We start from the raw sequence: 23870 nt of genomic DNA, 5'->3' as shown, positions 1-23870 counted from the left end.
TACAGCTATGGCCCAGCTGTTTGTTCTTACTCTACCTCTACATACTGCTATAGCCCAGCTGTTTGTTCTTACTCTACCTCTACATTCAACAAGGGCCCAGATGTTTGTTCTTAATCTACCTCTACATACAACTATGGCCCAGCTGTTTGTTCTTACTCTACCTCTACATACAGCTATAGCCCAGCTGTTTGTTCTTACTCTACCTCTACATACAACTATGGCCCAGCTGTTTGTTCTTACTCTACCTCTACATACAACAAGGGCCCAGTTGTTTGTTCTTAATCTAAGTTGTTTGTTTGTGTTTTACGTCATATTAACAGCTATGGTCATTTAAGGACCTGCCATCTTTTGGTGGTGGTGGAAAGGCGTAGTTCTCGGAGAAAAACCACCTCGGAGAAAAACCACCGACCGAAGGCAAGAACCTGGCGACTGCCCCGCGTATGTCTCGTTGGACACGCAGTAACTGGCTATCTGAATATTATTCATAACATAATGTTTTGAGACATTTTTATGAAGGATCCAAGGTATTGAGAGATTCATATAATCTGGTATGTTGATTTCGATATATACTGGTTGATTCTGTGGAAGACTACGCAATACAATGCATTTATGGCTGAAGATATACCTTTGAGCATCTTGCCCATTTTCCAGAAACACTATTACATCTCCTATTTGCTAAAAGAACTTGCTTGCTTGATACCAAGAAAAAAAACCTACAAATAGTTAATTCGTTTTTTCGTAAAAACAAATAATCATACTGAATCTTACAACATTTCCGAATACCAGATAATATTGTATTCCCTCGTTTGTATTGGATTTCGAAAAACAAGAATTACCTTTCTTCAAAGATATCATCCTAATCTCTTATTACCAATCTTGGTAACAAATGATAATAGAACGAAAGCGTTCCTTCAGTTTGGTAACCATCGTAGCAACCCGCTTCGAATTTGTTTTCTTTGTAAAGCATTTTGACATTATTTATGATGTAAATATAAGGATTGACCTGCATTTTGACGGCATATACGGTAGTATGAACGCAATTGGCAACGAACATATTCTTTATGGATAGCTAACACCGTCAACATGGCAGGTCAATCCTGAAATATAGTAATAATATCAAGTTCTTGTGGGTTTTTTCCAACTTTACGGAGAACAAAGGCACTAAAAGGCATTATAATAAAATAAAATTCAACTTTATCAAAAGTAGACAAGCTTTTACAATCAACTGGTAGTCTGTAGAGGTTTTCTCTGACTGGTCTCCCACTTACTCCAGCCTATACCGTTAATAATGTACCATCACTCAAACGGTGGCCACAGTTTCTAATGACGTTGTTTTACTACATGACCCCAAAATGTTATACAACTTTAAATATACAGTCAGACGAATATCCCAGACAAAGTTCAGTCGCAAAAGGCTGTTTCCTGGGAACCCATTTGTTTTTTGGTAAATGTATATCTATTATTAAAGATAGGGTTGTAATTACATATGTTTAATACATGTTTGCGAGTCGCCATCAGCGTCCTTATAAATAAATAATATTACATTTCTAATACAATTTTTATAACAACGTTTGCATTCAACATTTAGAATGGAAATGTTACAAAACAAGTGTGACAATTTTGGTTAACTGCCCTATACTAGTACATTATGTAAACTAAATTCTGGAAAAAGAATCGTTATGTCAACGCTGAATATAATTTGTTAATCAAATGTTGGTTTCAGGAATATTGACGACAGCTAAGCATTAAAGATAAATAATACGACAGTTCTAAAGTAGTTATTGTTGGGTTCATTATATCGCCTGGTATTCACACCCTAATCACAAAGCATTGTCAGAATATTAATAGTGTAACAGCTGCTGGAGCTATGGTCGATGTCTTCTATCCTCGATGTAGAAAGCTTTTAAAATATTTCACAATTGATATAATGTATATCATTGTCAACGCCAGGTGAGGGCGGCTTTATAGGCATTAAGGCTGTTGCCTTATTCCTTTTGAATTTGAATACAACTTAAAAATATTATGTTCTTTGACCATATAACGTCATATAGCAATGGAGACACATATAATCCCGGTTCTGTGTATCATGGTCAAATACAATGATGTCGACTTTCCGATCGTGATCTTTTCCTTTCTTGATATTAACATCCCTGTTTCCCTACCTACGATAATTACATGTCGCAGATAATTTTGTATTCCAGACCTTGCTTCGAAAAACTACTTTTGTGATAGATATCGACAGCTGACGAACAAAAGGACAACACAAGGTTTCCAAAGATGTAGGTTAATGAAGACAATGGACATGATCAATGGTGGTCAACATGATCCCATTTGGAAATCTGCTTTTTCTTTGTATGATTGTCTGTTTTTTTATTTTTTTATCATGCTCATAAGTGTTCCCTGTGATTTAGTTGTCACTACCCGAGTTATCGATGTGATGGCATGACATAACCTGGATTCGACTAAGATTTACATTGCTGGTGTCGGCAATGAAGCAAACGACGCTTACCCATCCGGAACACTTGTTCTTATCTGGTCTCAATATAATTCTTTCGTCTGTTGTTATTGTTTTGTTGTTGATTTTGAGTTCGAATTATTGCTTTGTTAACACTTCAGTGCTCTGTTGTCGTTTTATAACAATTAACGTAGGAATTGTTTATTTTTCTCCCATCTTTCCTTTACAATTTTTTGAAAACATTATTTCAATAATTGTAATTTGTTCTTATCTTATTTAAACATGACGTTATCCTGATGTTTGATTGTGCCCGTGACGTCATATTATTGTTATTCACGGTTAAGCTGTCATATCATATTGGTGACTGAATAACCGTGAACAGGTAAAACGGGAGATAACTCTGTGAATGCAGAGAGAATGGAGTTAAAGTTAATTGACGCCTGAGTAGTCTGGGTATCCAGACTTTCAATGTTTTTGACACTGAATGTGTCCTATCCGTAAATGCAATGAATCCTTAGAGCGTCCAGTTCGTCAACGTATTATTAATACTATCTCTGAGTTCACACTTACTCACATAAAACTCCCAGTATCTTCCTATCAGACAAAATGTATAACTGTTTTCGATAACTGAAGTCACATTGACATAAACAGAAAACTGCTGATGTCTCAAATAAGACGATGTTTATATTGCTATTTCTACTTTGAAATCACATTGACACATACACACACACAAACGTCTTGTAATCGCTTGTAGGACAGTTTATTAAGTAACACCATTAATGAAAACAGATTTTACACACTCGAAAATATAAATCTCCTGGTATCTCTAGTTTTCTAAAGTGTCTATAGTCAATCAATTACTGCATTCGAATCAGAAGAAGTTTTCATCAATGAAGACATAATAAAACAGTCGAACAAATTTCTTTGTATCTCCAAAACAAAGTTGATAACACTATTCATCATAGCGGTCACATTGACACAGATAACACTTTTCATCACAGCGGTCACGTTGACACAGATAACACTTTTCATCACAGTGGTCACGTTGACACACACACACACACACACACACACACACACACACATACTCTTGGCATCTCCAAAACAAAGTTGATAAAACTATTTATAACTGCAGTCACGTTGACACACAAAAAATCTAGTATCTCCAACCAGAAAAAAAAGTATGCATAAAGTTTTACCTTTACAACAACACAACAAAACGCTTACCATCTCCAGTTAGTCAAAGTTCGTCAACGTATTATTAATACTATCTCTGAGTTCACACTTACTCACATAAAACTCCCAGTATCTTCCTATCAGACAAAATGTGTAACTGTTTTCGATAACTGAAGTCACATTGACATAAACAGAAAACTGCTGATGTCTCAAATAAGACGATGTTTATATTGCTATTTCTACTTTGAAATCACATTGACACATACACACACACAAACGTCTTGTAATCGCTTGTAGGACAGTTTATTAAGTAACACCATTAATGAAAACAGATTTTACACACTCGAAAATATAAATCTCCTGGTATCTCTAGTTTTCTAAAGTGTCTATAGTCAATCAATTACTGCATTCGAATCAGAAGAAGTTTTCATCAATGAAGACATAATAAAACAGTCGAACAAATTTCTTTGTATCTCCAAAACAAAGTTGATAACACTATTCATCATAGCGGTCACATTGACACAGATAACACTTTTCATCACAGCGGTCACGTTGACACAGATAACACTTTTCATCACAGTGGTCACGTTGACACACACACACACACACACACACACACACACACACATACTCTTGGCATCTCCAAAACAAAGTTGATAAAACTATTTATAACTGCAGTCACGTTGACACACAAAAAATCTAGTATCTCCAACCAGAAAAAAAAGTATGCATAAAGTTTTACCTTTACAACAACACAACAAAACGCTTACCATCTCCAGTTAGTCAAAGTTCGTCAACGTATTATTAATACTATCTCTGAGTTCACACTTACTCACATAAAACTCCCAGTATCTTCCTATCAGACAAAATGTATAACTGTTTTCGATAACTGAAGTCACATTGACATAAACAGAAAACTGCTGATGTCTCAAATAAGACGATGTTTATATTGCTATTTCTACTTTGAAATCACATTGACACATACACACACACAAACGTCTTGTAATCGCTTGTAGGACAGTTTATTAAGTAACACCATTAATGAAAACAGATTTTACACACTCGAAAATATAAATCTCCTGGTATCTCTAGTTTTCTAAAGTGTCTATAGTCAATCAATTACTGCATTCGAATCAGAAGAAGTTTTCATCAATGAAGACATAATAAAACAGTCGAACAAATTTCTTTGTATCTCCAAAACAAAGTTGATAACACTATTCATCATAGCGGTCACATTGACACAGATAACACTTTTCATCACAGCGGTCACGTTGACACAGATAACACTTTTCATCACAGTGGTCACGTTGACACACACACACACACACACACACACACACACACACATACTCTTGGCATCTCCAAAACAAAGTTGATAAAACTATTTATAACTGCAGTCACGTTGACACACAAAAAATCTAGTATCTCCAACCAGAAAAAAAAGTATGCATAAAGTTTTACCTTTACAACAACACAACAAAACGCTTACCATCTCCAGTTAGTCAAAGCTCATGCAGTTATCAAATCTGAATTTATAGTGGCAATAACGGGAACTCCTGGTATATTCAGTTAGTTCGGACACCGTGATCACAGGAATGTATGCAGGTCTATCACGGTTTGTATATATGTTCAGTTAAGCTTCCGACACTGAAGCCATTGATAAATTCGGTGTACCAAGGACGTCAGCACAAAACCTACTAGAACTGTAAAGCGCTTTAGAGTGGCTTATGTTAGCTAGATGGGCGCTATATCAACTTTTTTTAATATATATATATTTCCTCCTGATCATGTTTGGCCTTAACTACATGTATCATTTTCTGAATTTAGTATCTTCCAAGAAATTATTTTGATAGAAAACATTATCCTAAGTTCATCTCTTCAACGAGTTCACACAACTATAATATTACTGTGGGCACTACTGCGTTTCTAGAGCTGAGGGATCACGTAACCTACTGAAAGTTGGTTACGGAAGTAAACGCTTCAAGTTCCCTTTCCTCCTCGCCCTAATGCCCTGGAACAACTAGACAACAGCACATGCTTACACTGACGACTGGTACGGAAACGAGCCACTCAAACTTCGGGGAAACAAGGAAACAGATTGTAGAAGGCAGAGAGGCCGATTTTATGTTTCATGTCAGATTCTACCATCCCAACAAACACAAGGACAGAGCTTATTCACGAATACAGACAACCTGACGATGATACTCCAACAAAAATGACAACATTGGACATCAGTAGACCACTTCCGGTCAAGAATGGACGTTAAATGTAAGTATACCGTATATCTTTATACACAGGTGAGAATCAATTAGGCCGTATACACGCTGTCAAATGATGCAACATACCTAGATCGGGATGTGTAGTATACCAGGATATGATGTAGAGTAAGGGAGGACGAATGGGCTGATGGTAATGAAAAGCTGTTCTCTTAGTTTCAACACATTCCCCAACAAAAGACAGGTATTCTTTTAAGACAATACAACACACTTTCTTATATTACTTTTGCTTTATTAAGCTTCACACGGAATTAGATTGCAGTCGAGGTCTGTGGCCCATGAGAAGCCTTTAATGGCTTATATTTACCGTTTTTTGTTGAAGTATCTGTAGTACTGTGATAGTGTTTCCTTATAATCTTGAAGGGAATAAATTGGAATTAATTAGAATGAGATATTCCAGTAACTGTGCTAAATGGTACTAAACTATTCCTTTATTATCTCATTTTGAAATCAAACTTAGGTAGCAGAGTACAGTAAAAATGGATTGATCCTAAAAATAAAGGGCATGTCTCGGATAAACATGGATAGCAGATATATATATATATTTATAAACTACATTTTGAATACGGTTTTTTAAGAAGAATGATTTTTTTTCAAAAAGTGATTTCATCAGATTTGGGACTTGTGAAAACCATGGTTACCACATCAAAAACGCCAAACAATGCAAAAAAAAACCATGATTTTTAACCCAAAATTTGACCCACGCAAGTTTTATGTTTTTCTTAAAACCTGTCTTAAATTAAATATCACCTACTCGGTAACAGAAATACTCAGGTTTTAGCATAGGTCGTTCAACTGGATTTTTCACAATATTTACACATTTGCGGAATACAAAAATAGAATACATGAAAAGCCAGCTTTTGTTGTGTAGACACAGATTTGTAAATTGCCAAAAGTGTAGTCTCAAACCAAACTCCATTTTTTTAAAATCTGAAACCCACATAGTCCACTTCATCCTGTATATACCAATTTAAGTGCTGAGTTTTGATACTAATATTACAGGGGTTATTCATTGTACGAAAATATCACCCATGGCCACCGTACTTTACTGGACACTGTAACCTTATACATCAGTTTCATTTTCCTATCATTGAATCAAAACCTTTTAAGTGTCTGGTAAATAACACAATGAACAAAACGATGTATCCGTTTCCTTTCTCACTTTAATAGTGACCGAGTAATATCAATTCTCTTGACAGGCGCATTTTTAATAATTTTGCTCTCAAACTACCAACAAAGGGAGTAATCTGAAAAATGAAAACTTGTATAGGTTTGTAGTTTATATGAATAAAATATTACCGATGGCCACCGATACACTGCTCCCTTAGCACTTAAATTGTCTTCAACATTCGTGTATTCGTTTAAAAACAACTAAGAATAAAAAATATTAAATGAGGTTACAAACAGATCTGTACACTCTGCTAACAGAACTATATAGCTTTATAGACCTATAATAGCCTATAATAGCCTATCCAGAATAGGAATTTTGAGCTATTTTCATGTTGTTGTTTTTTTTAAAAGGAACCGATGCAAGTTTAAAGAAGACGTTTATTATTGTTTTAATTACAAAAGACACCAACTGAAAGTATTTGTCGGAAAATTTACATTCATGAAAACTAAAAATATACATCTATGTGTATGCTTTTCGTAGTCAATATTACAAAGTTAACTTGCTTTATTATCATGAAAGATAAAATCACAGAAAATGTACTTCAACACGGCTATAAATTATAGGTGGATATAGCTTTATAGGTCGTGTGATACTGATATGTTTAGCACATATTAAGCACTGATGATTTTTTTCTAAAAGAAATGTAAAATGTATATATATCTATTTGATGGGTGTGATGAGGGTGTTAATGGGTATATGAAATGATACCGGGTGTGATGAGGATGTTGAGGGTATATTAAATGATTCCGGGTGTGATGAGGGTGTAAAGGGGTTATGTTAAATGATACCGGGTATGATGAGGGTGTTGTGGGTATATTAAATGATACCGGGTGTGATGAGGATGTTGGGGGTATATTAAATTATACCGGGTGTGATGAGGATGTTTGTGGTATATTAAATGATACCAGGTGTTAAGGGGGTTATATTAAATGATACCGGGTTTGATGAGGGTGTTTGGGGGATATTAAATGATACCGGGTGTTAAGGGGGTTATGTTAAATGATACCGGGTGTTAAGGGGGTTATGTTAAATGATACTGGGTGTGATGAGGGTGTTTGGGGGAAATTAAATGATTGCAGGTGTGGTGATGAGTAATACAGGCGTCATGGTTTGTTAATGGGTCGTTGGTTTTATTAATCTGCGGTGTAGTATGGGTGTAAACAACGTAGTAATATAGATCAATAATGCATAACAAAGCCCTCAGAGCATACCCTCGTAGATTGACGTGATCCGCTAATGAGAATTTCTGTGGAATAGGAATCCAGCCTTGTACATAACCATTTTTATACAGATATGGGTCAGCTGTCGCTAGATATCGGTAAGGAATGGTGTCTACTCGCCTACCAGCTCGGCTTCCGTGACTCCCAGCTGGACCATCTCCGGGCAGCTTTTCCCTACAACACACCGCAATGTGTCGCCTCCATGCTGGTCAAATGGCACGAGACTGCCTTAAAACATCATATCAACCCACTTCCGCTGTTGATACGGTCCCTCACAGAAGTTGATCGTTATGACCTAGTACAGAAAATTAACTGTGATTTTGACGGTATGAAAGTATTTTCGTTTTATATCGATAGCAGTTTTCAAACATTCTAAACTATACCAGTGTCAATTAGATCCATATTAAACTAGGGCAAATTACAAACTAAAAGTACTGATTGACATTGAGACCATTGAAAAAAATGTTTAAGGTTTTGTTGTTAAAGGAAATATATTAAGCTGGATGTGATAGCATTAAAATAGAAACTTTACAAAGTATCAATCAATCTGTCAACAAAAATAACAACGTTTGTATGGTCTTAATCTAAATGAAGAGTTTGTTTTTCGTACAGAGCCGGATGATGGTAGCCTATTCAACAATCAAAATAAAAAGCTCTCCGACTTTAATGCCAAGGTGAAAAAGATCCGTTTTGGTCAAGCACAGGGCGACATGCAGATGTTCTTGGGTGAGTACTAATTGGACATATAACTATCATTTGATGGTATTGATGCTTATCCTGTCCGTATTGTGTAAAAAATGGATGACATAAGCAATATTTGAAATATATATTTTGTAGTGATATCCAAAGTATAGACGGTATGGAGAAGAAGTGAGAGTTTTTGAACAAATGCATTTGTCTTTATTATAGATACATGTATAACTTTATGTGCTGTTGCTTATACACGGCAGGATGTTGTGTATACCCCTCTGCGTTTTTTAAGATAGGCTGTTCTGAGATTATAGATACTGAATTAGTCAGTGACCTGAAACTTATAGTCGTAATAGACCAACATAAAACAACAATAGAAAACCGAATGTCAACAAAACCGCAATTTGAACTCAAAAACTAAAACTATGGCGAATCATGAACAAAGAAAATCAATGTATGGAAACCATTGAAAAAATACTAGGAGAATACAAGCATGGTTGTGTGCTCAGAACCACTTTCTTGTAAATCGCTTAATTCATGCAAAAGCTCAGGTAGAAATATTGAAAACGGTTTTTTGGCTTGAAGTCTTTGCACAATTCGTCTAAATCATTCGGGAAAATGTGAATGACTATAAATGTGATCACTTGAACCAGGAATTTGGCTTGAACAGTTTTGTGGATACAGGTTTACATGTTCCAGAAGGGTAAACATCTTCTACTTCATCAATGACATCGCCATGTAAATCTAGGTCAAATCGAAGTAATGCCTTGCCCTCACATTCACGACCTGGGAAGGGACACTGTGTCTCTGAAGAACACAATAACAAAATAGCATAGTTCCATTTTAAGATCACGACCGTAGACCTGTCCATAATCGTAATCAACATAAGTTACATTTTAAAGACAGAAAAGGTGTTAATATTGAGAATTTTACATACCAGCAGTCCACTTTAGGAATGCTCTGGGAAATTAACTAAAATTAATATGAAGTACAAGTAGATTAAATTCTTCAACTTGTATTTACAGATCAGAGCGAGAGATTTCTAGAGTTCCAAGTTAAAGACAAAAAGCTTTTTGTCAATACCAGGGCTGCTAGAGTGGCGTTGGAACTTCTTTCCACAAAAGGAACGCTTACTTTGATGGGAAACCCCGGTGATGGTAAGTCTACCATTGCTGTTAACTTGCTGACCCGTCTCCGGAACGAAGGAGCTACTATCATTGTGTTATCCGATCCGGCCCTCATAGAACGTATTTACGACGACGATAAACAAATAGTATATTTTGTGGACGACGCCTTCGGAACACCAACAGTGAATAGCAGACTTTTGGAAACATGGACGCGACTTCATGATAAGATTGAAAGTCTCGTCAAACTGGACAAGTGTAAACTTCTGATTACAACGAGAAAACATGTTTACATGAAATGTCAGTCACTTTTGCATAAATGCCCTTCTTATAAGGAGAATCTTATCGACCTCTCCGGAGAGGAATATTGCCTGAACATGTTCGAAAAAAACAGACTCGTTGCCAGTTACTGTCAGGACCATGGCCTTTTCCCGGCACAATTAAGCATCACTAAAGAGTGTGCTTATGTACCCGGCTTCCCTCTTCTGTGTAAGATGTTTGGCAACGACAAACAAATGCAGGAATTAGACGTTTACTTCGATCAGACGCTTTCTGTCTTGTACAATCAGTTACAAATGTTGGCCACCACCGATGGTCACGCTTTCTGTGGCTTGGTACTGGTGATGATGTTTGACGGCAGACTTCCGCGAGCAGTGTTTGACCAGTTCACGCCGTGTTGTGACCAGGACCGGACAAAAATCCAGACAATCATGAGAGTGTACGGTATTCAAGCCTGTGACGATGGAAAGGTGGAGACATGTCTCGATGAAATGATCGGTGTCTATGTAGAGGAGGTAGAAGAGGACTTCCGATTTATCCATGACGCTATCTTTGATACTGTTTGTCTTATATTTGGTATACGTTATCCAAATGAAATCATTCGGGTAGCATCGTCCGACTTCATAGAGAAAAGGATAAGAACAGAAAGTATTCCTGGCGCAAGTAACCATTGCCTTGATTACGTTATCGTATTGAAGAAATCTAAGTATCACGTATTGGCCGCCAGGTGGATCGCAGATGCGTCACGTGGTATTATCCGGGCTATGTTCGGTAATCCAAGTATCCATGACGTTGATATGCAGGCTGCTCTTGTTGATCAAGTTAGAAAGCTAGCTCCAAAAGCGTCCATGGAGCTGTTCACTAATGCAGAGGCAAAGACTTCGTCACTGAACCAGTTTAAAGAAACCGTTCTGTTCTTGGCTTGCAAGGAGGGGTTAGTCTCTCTCGTTCAAGTTCTCCTAGAGAAGCAGAAGATATTGAAAGCTGATAATGTCGAGCACGCGTCAATTCTAACAATACCTGACAGCTGTATGATTGAGGCTGTCGATAGAATACATCTGAACGTTGTCAAAACGTTATTAGATCACGGCGCCAGGGTCAACATTGCATGTGGGTCTTTGTCTTACCGGTGTCTCCAGGTCGCATGTAAGAAGGGAAGTCTCGATATGGTAAAGCTGCTGATGCTTTACGGCGCGGATGTCAATCTAGAAGACCACAATGGGAAACAGGCGGTACATTACGCAAGTGAATTTGGACGTCTAGAGATACTAAAGGAGTTACACAACAATAACGCGTCCCTGTCGGCTAAGGACAGGACCGACAGACAGGCAATTCATTACGCCGGTATAGCTGGCAGTCTAGAGTGTGTCCAGTTTCTGCAACAGGAAGGAATCCGATTGAATGTACCTGACAGAATGGATAAGAATGTTCTTCACTACGCGTCGACTGCCCACTGCCCAGCTCTCATTAGATACCTGGTGTCCAATGGGGCTAACACTAACAGTCTTGACAGCATGGGGGCTTCTCCCCTACATTTGGCTTGTAAGGCTAACTTTGCCGAGAACATTGAGATTCTTTTGAGTAATGGTTCTGATCCTAATCAAGTGGACGCTTCTATGTGCCTACCATTACACTCCGCTTGTAAATGTGGTGGACCGGAGCAAGACGGACGTGATTCTTTCCGATGTGTCCAGCTTCTCCTGAACGTAGTAAGTGATGTGAACGCTGTGGACAGTTTTGGTAAAACTGCTCTTCATTATGCATGCACCTGGGCTCGCGATCGACGGTTGGACTGTGTAACGTTACTGCTTTCCAAGGGAGCAGACCCCAGTATTATAGATGATTATGAACGCCAGCCTATATTTTACGCTTGTGAGAGCAGGAACCTGAAATGTGTACAGACATTGGTGAACCATGGCATCGACGTTAACCATCGTGGGCCGCAGGGGAAACAGCCTATACATTATGCATGTGGAAGGGGAAACATAGATGTTGTAAAAATGTTGGTGGAGAAAGGAGCATCCACCAATTCTGTGGACAGCAAGGGGAAACAACCCCTTCACTACGCCAGTCAGCATGGGAACAATGACTGTCTGCGCTATCTCCTGGAATGTGGAGTAGACGTGAACTGTGTTGACAAACAGGGTTGTCGCCCTTTACACTATGCCTGCAAGTGGTGTCGCCCTAACGCTGTCCGCCTGTTAATCAAACATGGCGCTAGTCCTGAGGAAAAGGACAACGATAATAGGATGCCTGATGACCTCGTACCGAAATGGTCACCTAGAAAAAGTCAAATGAAGCGGTTCCTCCGAGGGAATAGTCTTGATACAATCTAGATTTTAGTTTGACAAAGAACAATTTAAATGCGATAGAGACATTTTCACTACGTATACATGTAGAAAACATGTTTATTTCTGAAAAATGATAAATGATATTCAGACATATTTCCCTACGACCAGATACATGTTTTTCTTGAAAAGTTCAAAATACCGCACAAATATATTTGCCTTAAACAGTTTTAAAATGATAGTCATATTTCGTTCTGAAAAAACCCAAATATTATGCAAGCAAATTCCTCTCAAACAAGTCTTAAAACAATGTCGACATGTTTCTATGAATTTAGCCCAAATTCTATACAAACATTTGTCTCTAAAACAGTTAAAATAGTAGGCAATATCATTTTTCTCTCTAAGAGATATGTTGTATTTGTATAAAAATCACAAGTGAATTATTTTGCTCATGAAAGGAAAAATCTATTGGTACCTTCGCAGGGAATGACAACTCACACCTCTCATCACCAGTTCACGAGGGGATTTATAAAGTAGCTATATCCCATTAGGGACATGTCGTCAACTTGGTCACGCAATTCATGTAATATTGATGATGGCGCCGTGTATTGCGTTAACCTACATTTCAACAAAACAAATTACGGAAGGATTCTGGGAGAAAAATAATCTATGGTGTAGACAGAGAACTCTAAATTCTGGGGACAAGATTTTTTAAAGTTTAGAACTCGATAAAATCTCATGTTAAACCTCAGAGATGTTTTTGTTGGATATAGTTCATCTTGCGCTTGGATTCAATGCGTATTGATAAGTGGTCGTTTGAGTACCAGAAATGTGTTTTTTCCCCATATCGCAATATAAGATAGAGTTTATAAATAAGATATCAGTTAAATGAAAATGTTAAAAATAACATCAGCGTTTGACAACAAAAACATATAATAATTATGTGTTCATTGTTAAGAAGACACGAGTTAATTGACACAAATGTTTACATTTCCGGAATATATAGTTTCATTTCCGGTTGTTTGTAGGGTCGATATACCTATATTTAGTTCGGTGTCCCTTAGGTTCCTTCTACTATGGTTTTGTAAGGACATTTAGTACCAATTAATCTAGACCGTGTTTTGTTGACACTATGATATTTATAAACGTATATATTATATTGAGGAAGCGTGTGAAGGCTTTATTGTTACTGTCATACCTACAATGTCGTCTACCTGTGTGACGTGTCATTCATTGTGTTCTAGTTAACCCAGGTGCGACAGTATTCATTATTGGTATCCTTTGGTTTGGTTTGGTTTGGTTGGTTTGGTTTGGTTTAGTTTATTTGTGTGTTACCCCCTATTAACAGCTATGGTCATTTAATAATGATAACTTAGTAATGCAACTCTGGCCTGACTTTAAGTTTATTAGGATTCGAGGAATGATCTACAGGCGGACATGAGTGGTCACTATTGTGATGGACACAGGAATGAGACCAGACATTTGTTTTCTGAAAGTATGTGAATAGTGTTAAGTGAAGAGCCAGGCCAGAGGCGCAATTATATTGGTAATCATTAGAGATACATGTACATATGAATATGACTATACTTAAATAGTCTACCTCCTACTTCCAAGTACTTCTTCTAATTTAAAAAATGTGTCACTTATATTTACAGCTAGACTATTGCATTATCATGCATTGTTTTGTTATTAAATCGGGAAAGGGCATAAATAAGTTGGGATAACTTGCGCCTAATCCTTTTGTAGTAATATGCAATATAATCTGCTGAAACCAAGCTATGGTAATTTAAGGACGCGCCAGGTTTTGGCGGTGGAGGAAAGCACGGGGAAAAATCACCGAACGACGGCCAGTACCTGACGACAAAATTGTCGAGAATGATATATTTTTATAAAAAATAAAGTATATGTTGTTCCCAGTCGGGACAGAGACTTTGTTTGTGTAGTTTTATATGTTCACGTATGTCTATGTGGTAATGTTGGGGCACATTCCTCCCTACTCTTTTATTAGTTTTGTCCCCTCTACACTTCCTCCGCGTTGCACATCTAACTTTCCCTCCTTTTAACCTTAGTCTTAAATTTGTATTATTTTGTTGTCGTCAACTCAATTGCTGTGTTTCTTGATCTTCTAGTTTGACTTCTACTTTTTCAGCACTGCCTACTACTAATGTCCTGTCCTGCTGTTTTCTCTTTTCCTGAGTAACAAATGTTACTTTTCCCTCCATTACCCTTAACACTATTATACGGTAACTATCTACATTTTTTCCTGTGTTGCCCTTTACACTAGTATACGGTAACTATCTACAATTTTCTTGTGTTGCCCTTTTCACTATTCTACGGTAACTATCTACATTTTTTTCTGTGTTGCCCTTTACACTATTTTACGGTAACTATCTGCAATTTTTCCTGTGTTGCCCTTTACACTTTTATACGGTAACTATCTTCATTTTTTTCTGTGTTGGCCTTTACACTATTTTACGGTAACTATCTGCAATTTTTCCTGTGTTGCCATTTTCCCTATATACGGTAACTATCTATACTTTTTCCTGTGTTGCCGTTTACACTATTATACGGGAACTATCTACAATATTTTCCTGTGTTGCTCATTAAACTATTATACGTTAACTATCTACAATTTTCCTGTGCTGCCCATTACACTATTATACGGTTATTATCTATAATTTTCCTGTGTTGCCCTTTCCACTATTTTACGGTAACTATCTACAATTTTTTCTGTGTTGCCCTTAACACTTTTATACGGTAACTATCTCAATTTTCCTGTGTTGCCTTTTCCTGTGTTGCCCTTTCCACTATTTTACGGTAACTATCTGCAATTTTTCCTGTGTTGCCTTTTTACAATTTTCCTGTGTTGCCTTTTCCTGTGTTGCCCTTTGCACTATTATACGGTTACTATCTACAATTTTCCTGTATTGCCCTTTAGAGGAAAAAATATAGATAGTAACCGATTAAAATTGAAAAGGCAACCCAGGAAAAAATGTAGATACTTACCGTATAAAAGTGTTAAGAGCAACACAGGAAAATATTGTAGATAGTTACCGTATACTAGTGTAAAAGGCAACACAGGAAAAAATGTACATAGTTGCCGTCAAATAGTGTAAAGGGCTACACAGGAAAAATTGTAGATACTTACCGTATAAAAGTGTTAAGGGAAAAACAGGAAAATTGTGGATAGTTACAGAATAATAGTGTTAAGGGCAATACAGGAAAATTGTAGATAGTACCTGTAGAATAATGTAAAGGGCAACGCAGAAAAAAATGTAGATAGTTACCGTATCAAAGTGTAAAGGGCAACACGGGAAAATTGTTGATAGTTAATGTATGATAGTTTAATGAGCACCACAGGAAAATATTGTAGATAGTTACCGTATCAAAGTGTAAAGGGCAACGCAGGAAAAATTGTAGATGGTTACCGTATAAAAGTGTTAAGAGCAACACAGGAAAATATTGTAGATAGTTCCCGTATAATAGTGTAAAGGTAAACACAGGAAAAATTGTTGATTGTTACCGTATTATAGTGAAAAGGGCAACACGGGAAAATTGTTGATAGTTAACGTATAATAGTGTAAAGGGAAACACAGGGAAAATTGTAGATAGTAACTGTAGAATAGTGTAAAGGGAAACACAGGGAAAATTGTAGATAGTTCCAAAATAATAGTGTAATGGTCACCACAGGAAAAAATATAGATCGTTACCGTATAATAGTGAAAAGGGCCACACAGAAAAAAATGTAGACAGTTACCGTAGAATAGTGAAAAGGGCTACACAAGAAAATTGTAGATAGTTACAGAATAATAGTGTTTAGGGCAACACAGGAAAAGGCAACACAGGAAAAATGTAGATAGTTACCGTATTCTAGTGTAAAGGGCAACACGGGAAAATTGTTGATAGTTAACGTATGATAGTTTAATGAGCAACACAGGAAAATTGTGGATAGTTACAGAATAATAGTGTTAGGGGCAACGGAGGAAAATTGTAGATAGTAACCGTATAATAGTGCAAAGGGCAACACAGAAAAAAATGTAGACAGTTACCGTAGAATAGTGAAAAGGGGTACACAAGAAAATTGTAGAGAGTTACCGTAGACTAGTGTAAAGGGCAACACAGAAACAAATATAGATAGTTACCGTATACTAGTGTAAAGTGCAACACAGGAAAAAATGTACATAGTTGCCGTCAAATAGTGTAAAGGGCTACACAGGAAAAAATGTACATAGTTGCCGTCAAATAGTGTAAAGGGCTACACAGGAAAAAATGTACATAGTTGCCGTCAAATAGTGTAAAGGGCTACACAGGAAAAATTGTAAATAGTTACCGTATAAAAGTGTAAAGGGCAACATAGGAAAATTGTAGATAGTTACGATATAAAAGTAAAAAGGACAACTCAGGAAAATTGTAGATAGTTGCCGTATACTAGTGTAAAGTGCAACACAGGAAAAAATGTACATAGTTGCCGTCAAATAGTGTAAAGGGCTACACAGGAAAAATTGTAGATAGTTACGATATAAAAGTAATAAGGACAACACAGGAAAAATTGCAGATAGTTACCGTAGAATATTGAAAAGAGCAACACAAGAAAATTGTAGAGAGTTACCGTAGACTAGTGTAAAGGGCAACACAGGCAAAAATGTAGATAGTTACCGTTTACTAGTGTAAAGGGCAACATAGTTACCGTATAAAAGTGTAAAGGGCAACCCAGGAAAAAATGTAGATACTTACCGTATAAAAGTGTAAAGGGAAACACAGGGAAAATTGTAGATAGTACCTGTAGAATAATGTAAAGGGCAACGCAGGAAAAATTGTAGATAACTACCGTATAAAAGTGTAAAGGGAAACACAGGGAAAATTGTAGATAGTTACAGAATAATAGTGTTTAGGGAAACACAGGACAATTGAGATAGTTACCGTATAATCGTGTTAAGGGCAATACAGGAAAAAATATAGATAGTTACAGAATAATAGTGTTAAGGGCACCACTATTATACGGTAACTCCCTACATTTTTTCCTGTGTAGCCCTTTACACTATTTGACGGCAACTATGTACATTTTTTCCTGTGTTGCACTTTACACTAGTATACGGCAACTATCTACAATTTTCTTGTGTTGCTCTTTTCAATATTCTACGGTAACTATCTGCAATTTTTCCTGTGTTGTCCTTTTTACCTTTATATCGTAACTATCTACATTTTTTTCTGCGTTGCCCTTTACACTTTTATACGGTAACCATCTACAATTTTTCCTGTGTAGCCCTTTACACTATTTGACGGCAACTATGTACATTTTTTCCTGTGTTGCTCTTAACACTTTTATACGGTAACTATCTCAATTTTACTGCGTTGCCCTTTACATTATTCTACAGGTACTATCTACAATTTTCCTGCTTTGCCCTTAACACGATTATACGGTAACTATCTCAATTGTCCTGTGTTTCCCTAAACACTATTATTCTGTAACTATCCACAATTTTCCTGTTTTGCCCTTAACACTTTTATACGGTAACTATCTACAATTTTCCTGTGTTGTCCTTTTTACTTTTATATCGTAACTATCTACAATTTTCATGTGTTGCCCTGAACACTATTATACGGTAACTATCTCAATTTTCCTGCGTTGCCCTTTACACTATTCTACCGTAACTATCTACAATTTTCCTGTGCTGCCCATTACACTATTATACGGTAACTATCTATACTTTTGCTGTGTTGCCCTTTACACTATTATACGGTAACTATCTTTATTTTTTCCTGTGTTGCCCTTTTCACTATAATACGGTAACAATCTACAATTTTTCCTGTGTTGCCCTTTACACTATTATACGGTAGCTATCTACAATTTTTTCTGTGTTGCCCTTTACACTTTTATACGGTAACTATCTATATTTTTTCCTGTATTGCCCTTTACGCTTTTATCCGGTAGCTATCTACAATTTTTTCTGTGTTGCCCTTTACACTATTATACGGTTACTATCTACATTTTTTCCTGTGTTGCCCTTTACGCTTTTATCCGGTAGTTATCTACAATTTTTCCTGTGTTGCCTTTACACTTTTATACGGTAACTATCTACAATTTTCCTGTGTTGACCATTACACTATTATTCTGTAACTATCTATAATTTTCCTGTGTTGCCCTTTACACTATTATACGGTAACTATCTACAATTTTCCTGTGTTTACCATTACACTATTATTCTGTAACTATCTATAATTTTCCTGTGTTGCCCTTCACACTTTTATATGGTAACTATCTATAATTTTTCCTTTGTTGCCTGTTACACTAATATTCTGTAGCTATCTACATTTTTTCCTGTGTTGCCCTTTACTCTATTATACGGTAACTATCTATACTTTTTTCCTGTGTTGCCCTTCTCACTTTTATACGGTAACTATCTATAACTTTTCCTTTGTTGCCTGTTACACTAATATTCTGTAACTATTTACAATTTTCCTGTGGTGCCTTTAACACTATTATACGTCAACTATCTCAATTGTCCTACGGTAACTATCTACAATTTTCCTGCTTTGCCCTTTACACTTTTATACGGTAGTTATCTGCAATTTTTCCTATGTTGACCATTACACTATTATTCTGTAACTATCTACAATTTTCGTGTGTTGCCCTTTACACTAATATACGGTAACTATCTACAATTTTCCTGTGTTGCCCTTAACACTATTATTCGGTAACTATCTATCCTTTTTTCCTGTGTTGCCCTTCACGCTTTTATACGGTAACTATCTATAACTTTTCCTTTGTTGCCTGTTACACTAATATTCTGTAACTATTTACAATTTTCCTGTGTTGTCCTTTTCACTATTATATCGTAACTATCTACAATTTTCATGTGTTGCCTTAACACTATTATACGGTAACTATCTTCAATTTTCCTGTGTTGACCTTTTTTACTATTCTACGGTAACTATCTACAACTTTTTCTGTGTTGCCTTTTTCACTATTATACGGTAACTATCTACAACTTCTCCTGTGTTGCCCTTCACACTATTATACGGTAACTATCTCAATTTTCCTGCGTTGCCCTTTACACTATTCTACCGTAACTATCTACAATTTTCCTTACACTTTTATACGGTAACTATCTATATTTTTTCCTGTGTTGCCCTTTTCACTATAATACGGTAACAATCTACAATTTTTCCTGTGTTGCCTTTACTCTTTTATTCTGTAACTATCTACAATTTTCCTGTGTTGACCATTACACTATTATTTTGTAACTATCTACAATTTTCCTATGTTGCCCTTAACACTATTATACGCTTTTATACGGTAACTATCTATATTTTTTCCTGTGTTGCCCTTCACACTATTATACGGTAACTATCTATTTTTTTTCCTGTATTGCCCTTTACACTATTATACGGTAACTTTCTACAATTTTCCTGTGTTGCCCTTAACACTATTACACGTCAACTATCTCAATTGTCCTACGGTAACTATCTACAATTTTCCTGTGTTTACCATTACACTATTATTCTGTAACTATCTATAATTTTCCTGTGTTGCCCTTTACTCTATTATACGGTAACTATCTATATTTTTTCCTGTGTTGCCCTTTACACTATTATACGGTAACTATCTATACTTTTTTCCTGTGTTGCCCTTCACACTTTTATACGGTAACTATCTATAATTTTTCCTTTGTTGCCTGTTACACTAATATTCTGTAGCTATCTACATTTTTTCCTGTGTTGCCCTTTCCACTATTATACAGTAACTATCTATATTTTTTCCTGTGTTGCCCTTTACACTATTATACGGTAACTATCTACATCTTTTCCTGTGTTGCCCTTTACACTTTTATACGGTAACTATTTACAATTTTCCTGTGTTGCCCTTAACACTATTATACGGTAACTATCTTCAATTTTCCCTGTGTTGCCCTTGACACTATTATACGGTAACTATCTATATTTTTTCCTGTATTGCCCTTTACACTATTATACGGTAGCTATCTATAATTTTCCCTGTGTTGCCCATTACACTTTTATACGGTAGTTATCTACAATTTTTCCTGTGTTGCCCATTACACTTTTATACGGTAGTTATCTACAATTTTTCCTGTGTTGCCTGTTACACTATTATTCTGTAGCTATCTAAATTTTTTCCTGTGTCGCCCCTCCCACTATTATACAGTAACTATCTATATATATACGGTAACTATCTACAATTTTTCCTGTGTTGCCCTTAACACTATTATTCGGTAACTATCTACAATTTTCCTGTGTTGACCATTACTCTATTATTCTGTAACTATCTACAATTTTCCTGTGTTGCCCTTAACACCATTATTCGGTAACTATCTACAATTTTCCTGTGTTTACCATTACACTATTATTCTGTAACTATCTACAATTTTCCTGTGTTGACCATTACTCTATTATTCTGTAACTATCTACAATTTTCCTGTGTTGCCCTTAACACTATTATTCGGTAACTATCTACAATTTTTCCTGTGTTGCCCATTACACTTTTATACGGTAGTTATCTACAATTTTTCCTGTGTTGCCTGTTACACTATTATTCTGTAGCTATCTAAATTTTTTCCTGTGTTGCCCTTTCCACTATTATACAGTAACTATCTATATATATACGGTAACTATCTACAATTTTTCCCTTGTTGCCTGTTACACTAATATTCTGTAACTATTTACAATTTTCCTGTGTTATCTACAATTTTCCTGTGTTGTCCTTTTCACTATTATATCGTAACTATCTACAATTTTCATGTGTTGCCCTTAACACTATTATACGTCAACTATCTCAATTGTCCTGTGTTGCCCTAAACACCATTATTCTGTAACTATCCACAATTTTCCTGTGTTGCCCTTAACACTTTTATACGTTAACTATTTACAATTTTCCTGTGTTGTCCTTTTCACTTTTATATCGTTACTATCTCAATGTTCCTGCGTTGCCCTTTACACTATTATACGGTAACTATCTATACTTTTTCCTGTGTTGCCCTTCACACTTTTATACGGTAACTATCTAAAATTTTTCCTTTGTTGCCTGTTACACTAATATTCTGTAACTATTTACAATTTTCCTGTGTTGTCCTTTACACTATTATATCGTAACTATCTACAATTTTCATGTGTTGCCCTTAACACTATTATACGTCAACTATCTCAATTGTCCGGTGTTGCCCTTAGCACTATTATTCTGTAACTATCCACAATTTTCCTGTGTTGCCCTTAACACTATTATACGTCAACTATCTACTATTATTCGGTAACTATCTACAATTTTCCTGTGTTGCCCTTAACACTATTATACGTCAACTATCTCAATTGTCCTGTGTTGCCCTAAACACCATTATTCTGTAACTATCCACAATTTTCCTGTGTTGCCCTTAACACTTTTATACGTTAACTATTTACAATTTTCCTGTGTTATCTACAATTTTCCTGTGTTGTCCTTTTCACTATTATATCGTAACTATCTACAATTTTCATGTGTTGCCCTTAACACTATTATACGTCAACTATCTCAATTGTCCTGTGTTGCCCTAAACACTATTATTCTGTAACTATCCACAATTTTCCTGTGTTGCCCTTAACACTATTATACGTCAACTATCTCAATTGTCCTGTGTTGCCCTCTACACTATTATACGGTAACTATCTACAACCTCTCCTGTGTTGCTCTTAACACTATTCCACGATTTCTATTCACAATTTACCTGTGTTGCCCTTAATACTATTATACGGTAACTATCTCAATTGTCCTGTGTTGCCCTCTACACTATTATACGGTAACTATCTATACTTTTTCCTGTGTTGCCCTTCACACTTTTATACGGTAACTATCTACAATTTTCCCTGTGTTGCCCATTACATTTTTATACGGTAACTATCTTCAATTTTCCCTGTGTTGCCCTTGACACTATTATACGGTAACTATCTATACTTTTTCCTGTGTTGCCCTTCACGCTTTTATACGGTAACTATCTACAATTTTTCCCTTGTTGCCTGTTACACTAATATTCTGTAACTATTTACAATTTTCCTGTGGTGCCTTTAACGCTATTATACGTCAACTATCTCAATTGTCCGGTGTTGCCCTTAGCACTATTATTCTGTAACTATCCACAATTTTCCTGTGTTGCCCTTAACACTTTTATACGTTAACTATTTACAATTTTCCTGTGTTGTCCTTTTCACTATTATATCGTAACTATCTACAATTTTCATGTGTTGCCCTTAACACTATTATACGGTAACTATCTCAATTTTCCTGCGTTGCCCTTTACACTATTCTACCGTAACTATTTACAATTTTCCTGTGTTGTCCTTTACACTATTATATCGTAACTATCTACAATTTTCATGTGTTGCCCTTAACACTATTATACGGTAACTATCTCAATTTTCCTGCGTTGCCCTTTACACTATTATACGGTAACTATCTATACTTTTTCCTGTGTTGCCCTTCACACTTTTATATGGTAACTATCTATAATTTTTCCTTTGTTGCCTGTTACACTAATATTCTGTAACTATTTACAATTTTCCTGTGGTGCCTTTAACGCTATTATACGTCAACTATCTCAATTGTCCTGTGTTGCCCTCTACACTATTATACGGTAACTATCTATACTTTTTCCTGTGTTGCCCTTCACACTTTTATACGGTAACTATCTACATTTTTTCCTGTGTTGCCCTTTACACTATTATACGCTAGTTATCTACGATTTTTCCTGTGTTGCCCTTTACACTTTTATACGGTAGTTATCTACAATTTTTCCTGTGTTGCCCATTACACTTTTATACGGTAGTTATCTGCAATTTTTCCTATGTTGACCATTACACTATTATTCTGTAACTATCTACAATTTTCCTGTGTTGCCCTTTAGACTATTATACGGTAACTATCTATACTTTTTTCCTGTGTTGCCCTTCATACTTTTATACGGTAACTATCTATAATTTTTCCTTTGTTGCCTGTTACACTAATATTCTGTAGCTATCTACATTTTTTCCTGTGTTGCCCTTTACACTATTATACGGTAACTATCTACATTTTTTCCTGTGGTGCCCTTTACACTTTTATACGGTAGTTATCTACAATTTTTCCTGTGTTGCCCTTTACACTATTAAACGGTAACTATCTACAATTTTTCCTGTGTTGCCCATTACACTAGTATACGGTAGCTATCTT

General features: G+C 36.1%; 1 protein-coding gene across 1 annotated transcript in view; it reads left to right on the top strand.

The window, feature by feature from the left end:
- The first annotated feature begins 5677 nt into the window (after nt 1–5677).
- LOC110458532 overlaps nt 5678–23870 on the top strand; it is a 34217-nt gene continuing 16024 nt past the window's right edge. The window contains exons 1-4 of the mRNA XM_021510264.1: nt 5678–5899; nt 8370–8624; nt 8911–9024; nt 10014–12716. Coding sequence (XP_021365939.1) covers nt 5887–5899; nt 8370–8624; nt 8911–9024; nt 10014–12716 — 3085 coding nt within the window. The 5' untranslated portion in view covers nt 5678–5886. The remainder of the gene's footprint in view (nt 5900–8369; nt 8625–8910; nt 9025–10013; nt 12717–23870) is intronic.

The sequence above is a fragment of the Mizuhopecten yessoensis genome, unplaced genomic scaffold (assembly GCF_002113885.1).
Source record: "Mizuhopecten yessoensis strain PY_sf001 unplaced genomic scaffold, ASM211388v2 scaffold9651, whole genome shotgun sequence".
Lineage (NCBI taxonomy): Eukaryota > Metazoa > Mollusca > Bivalvia > Pectinida > Pectinidae > Mizuhopecten > Mizuhopecten yessoensis.
The sequence above is the reverse complement of the archived record's forward strand: the minus strand, read 5'-3'. Positions and strand labels throughout refer to the sequence as shown.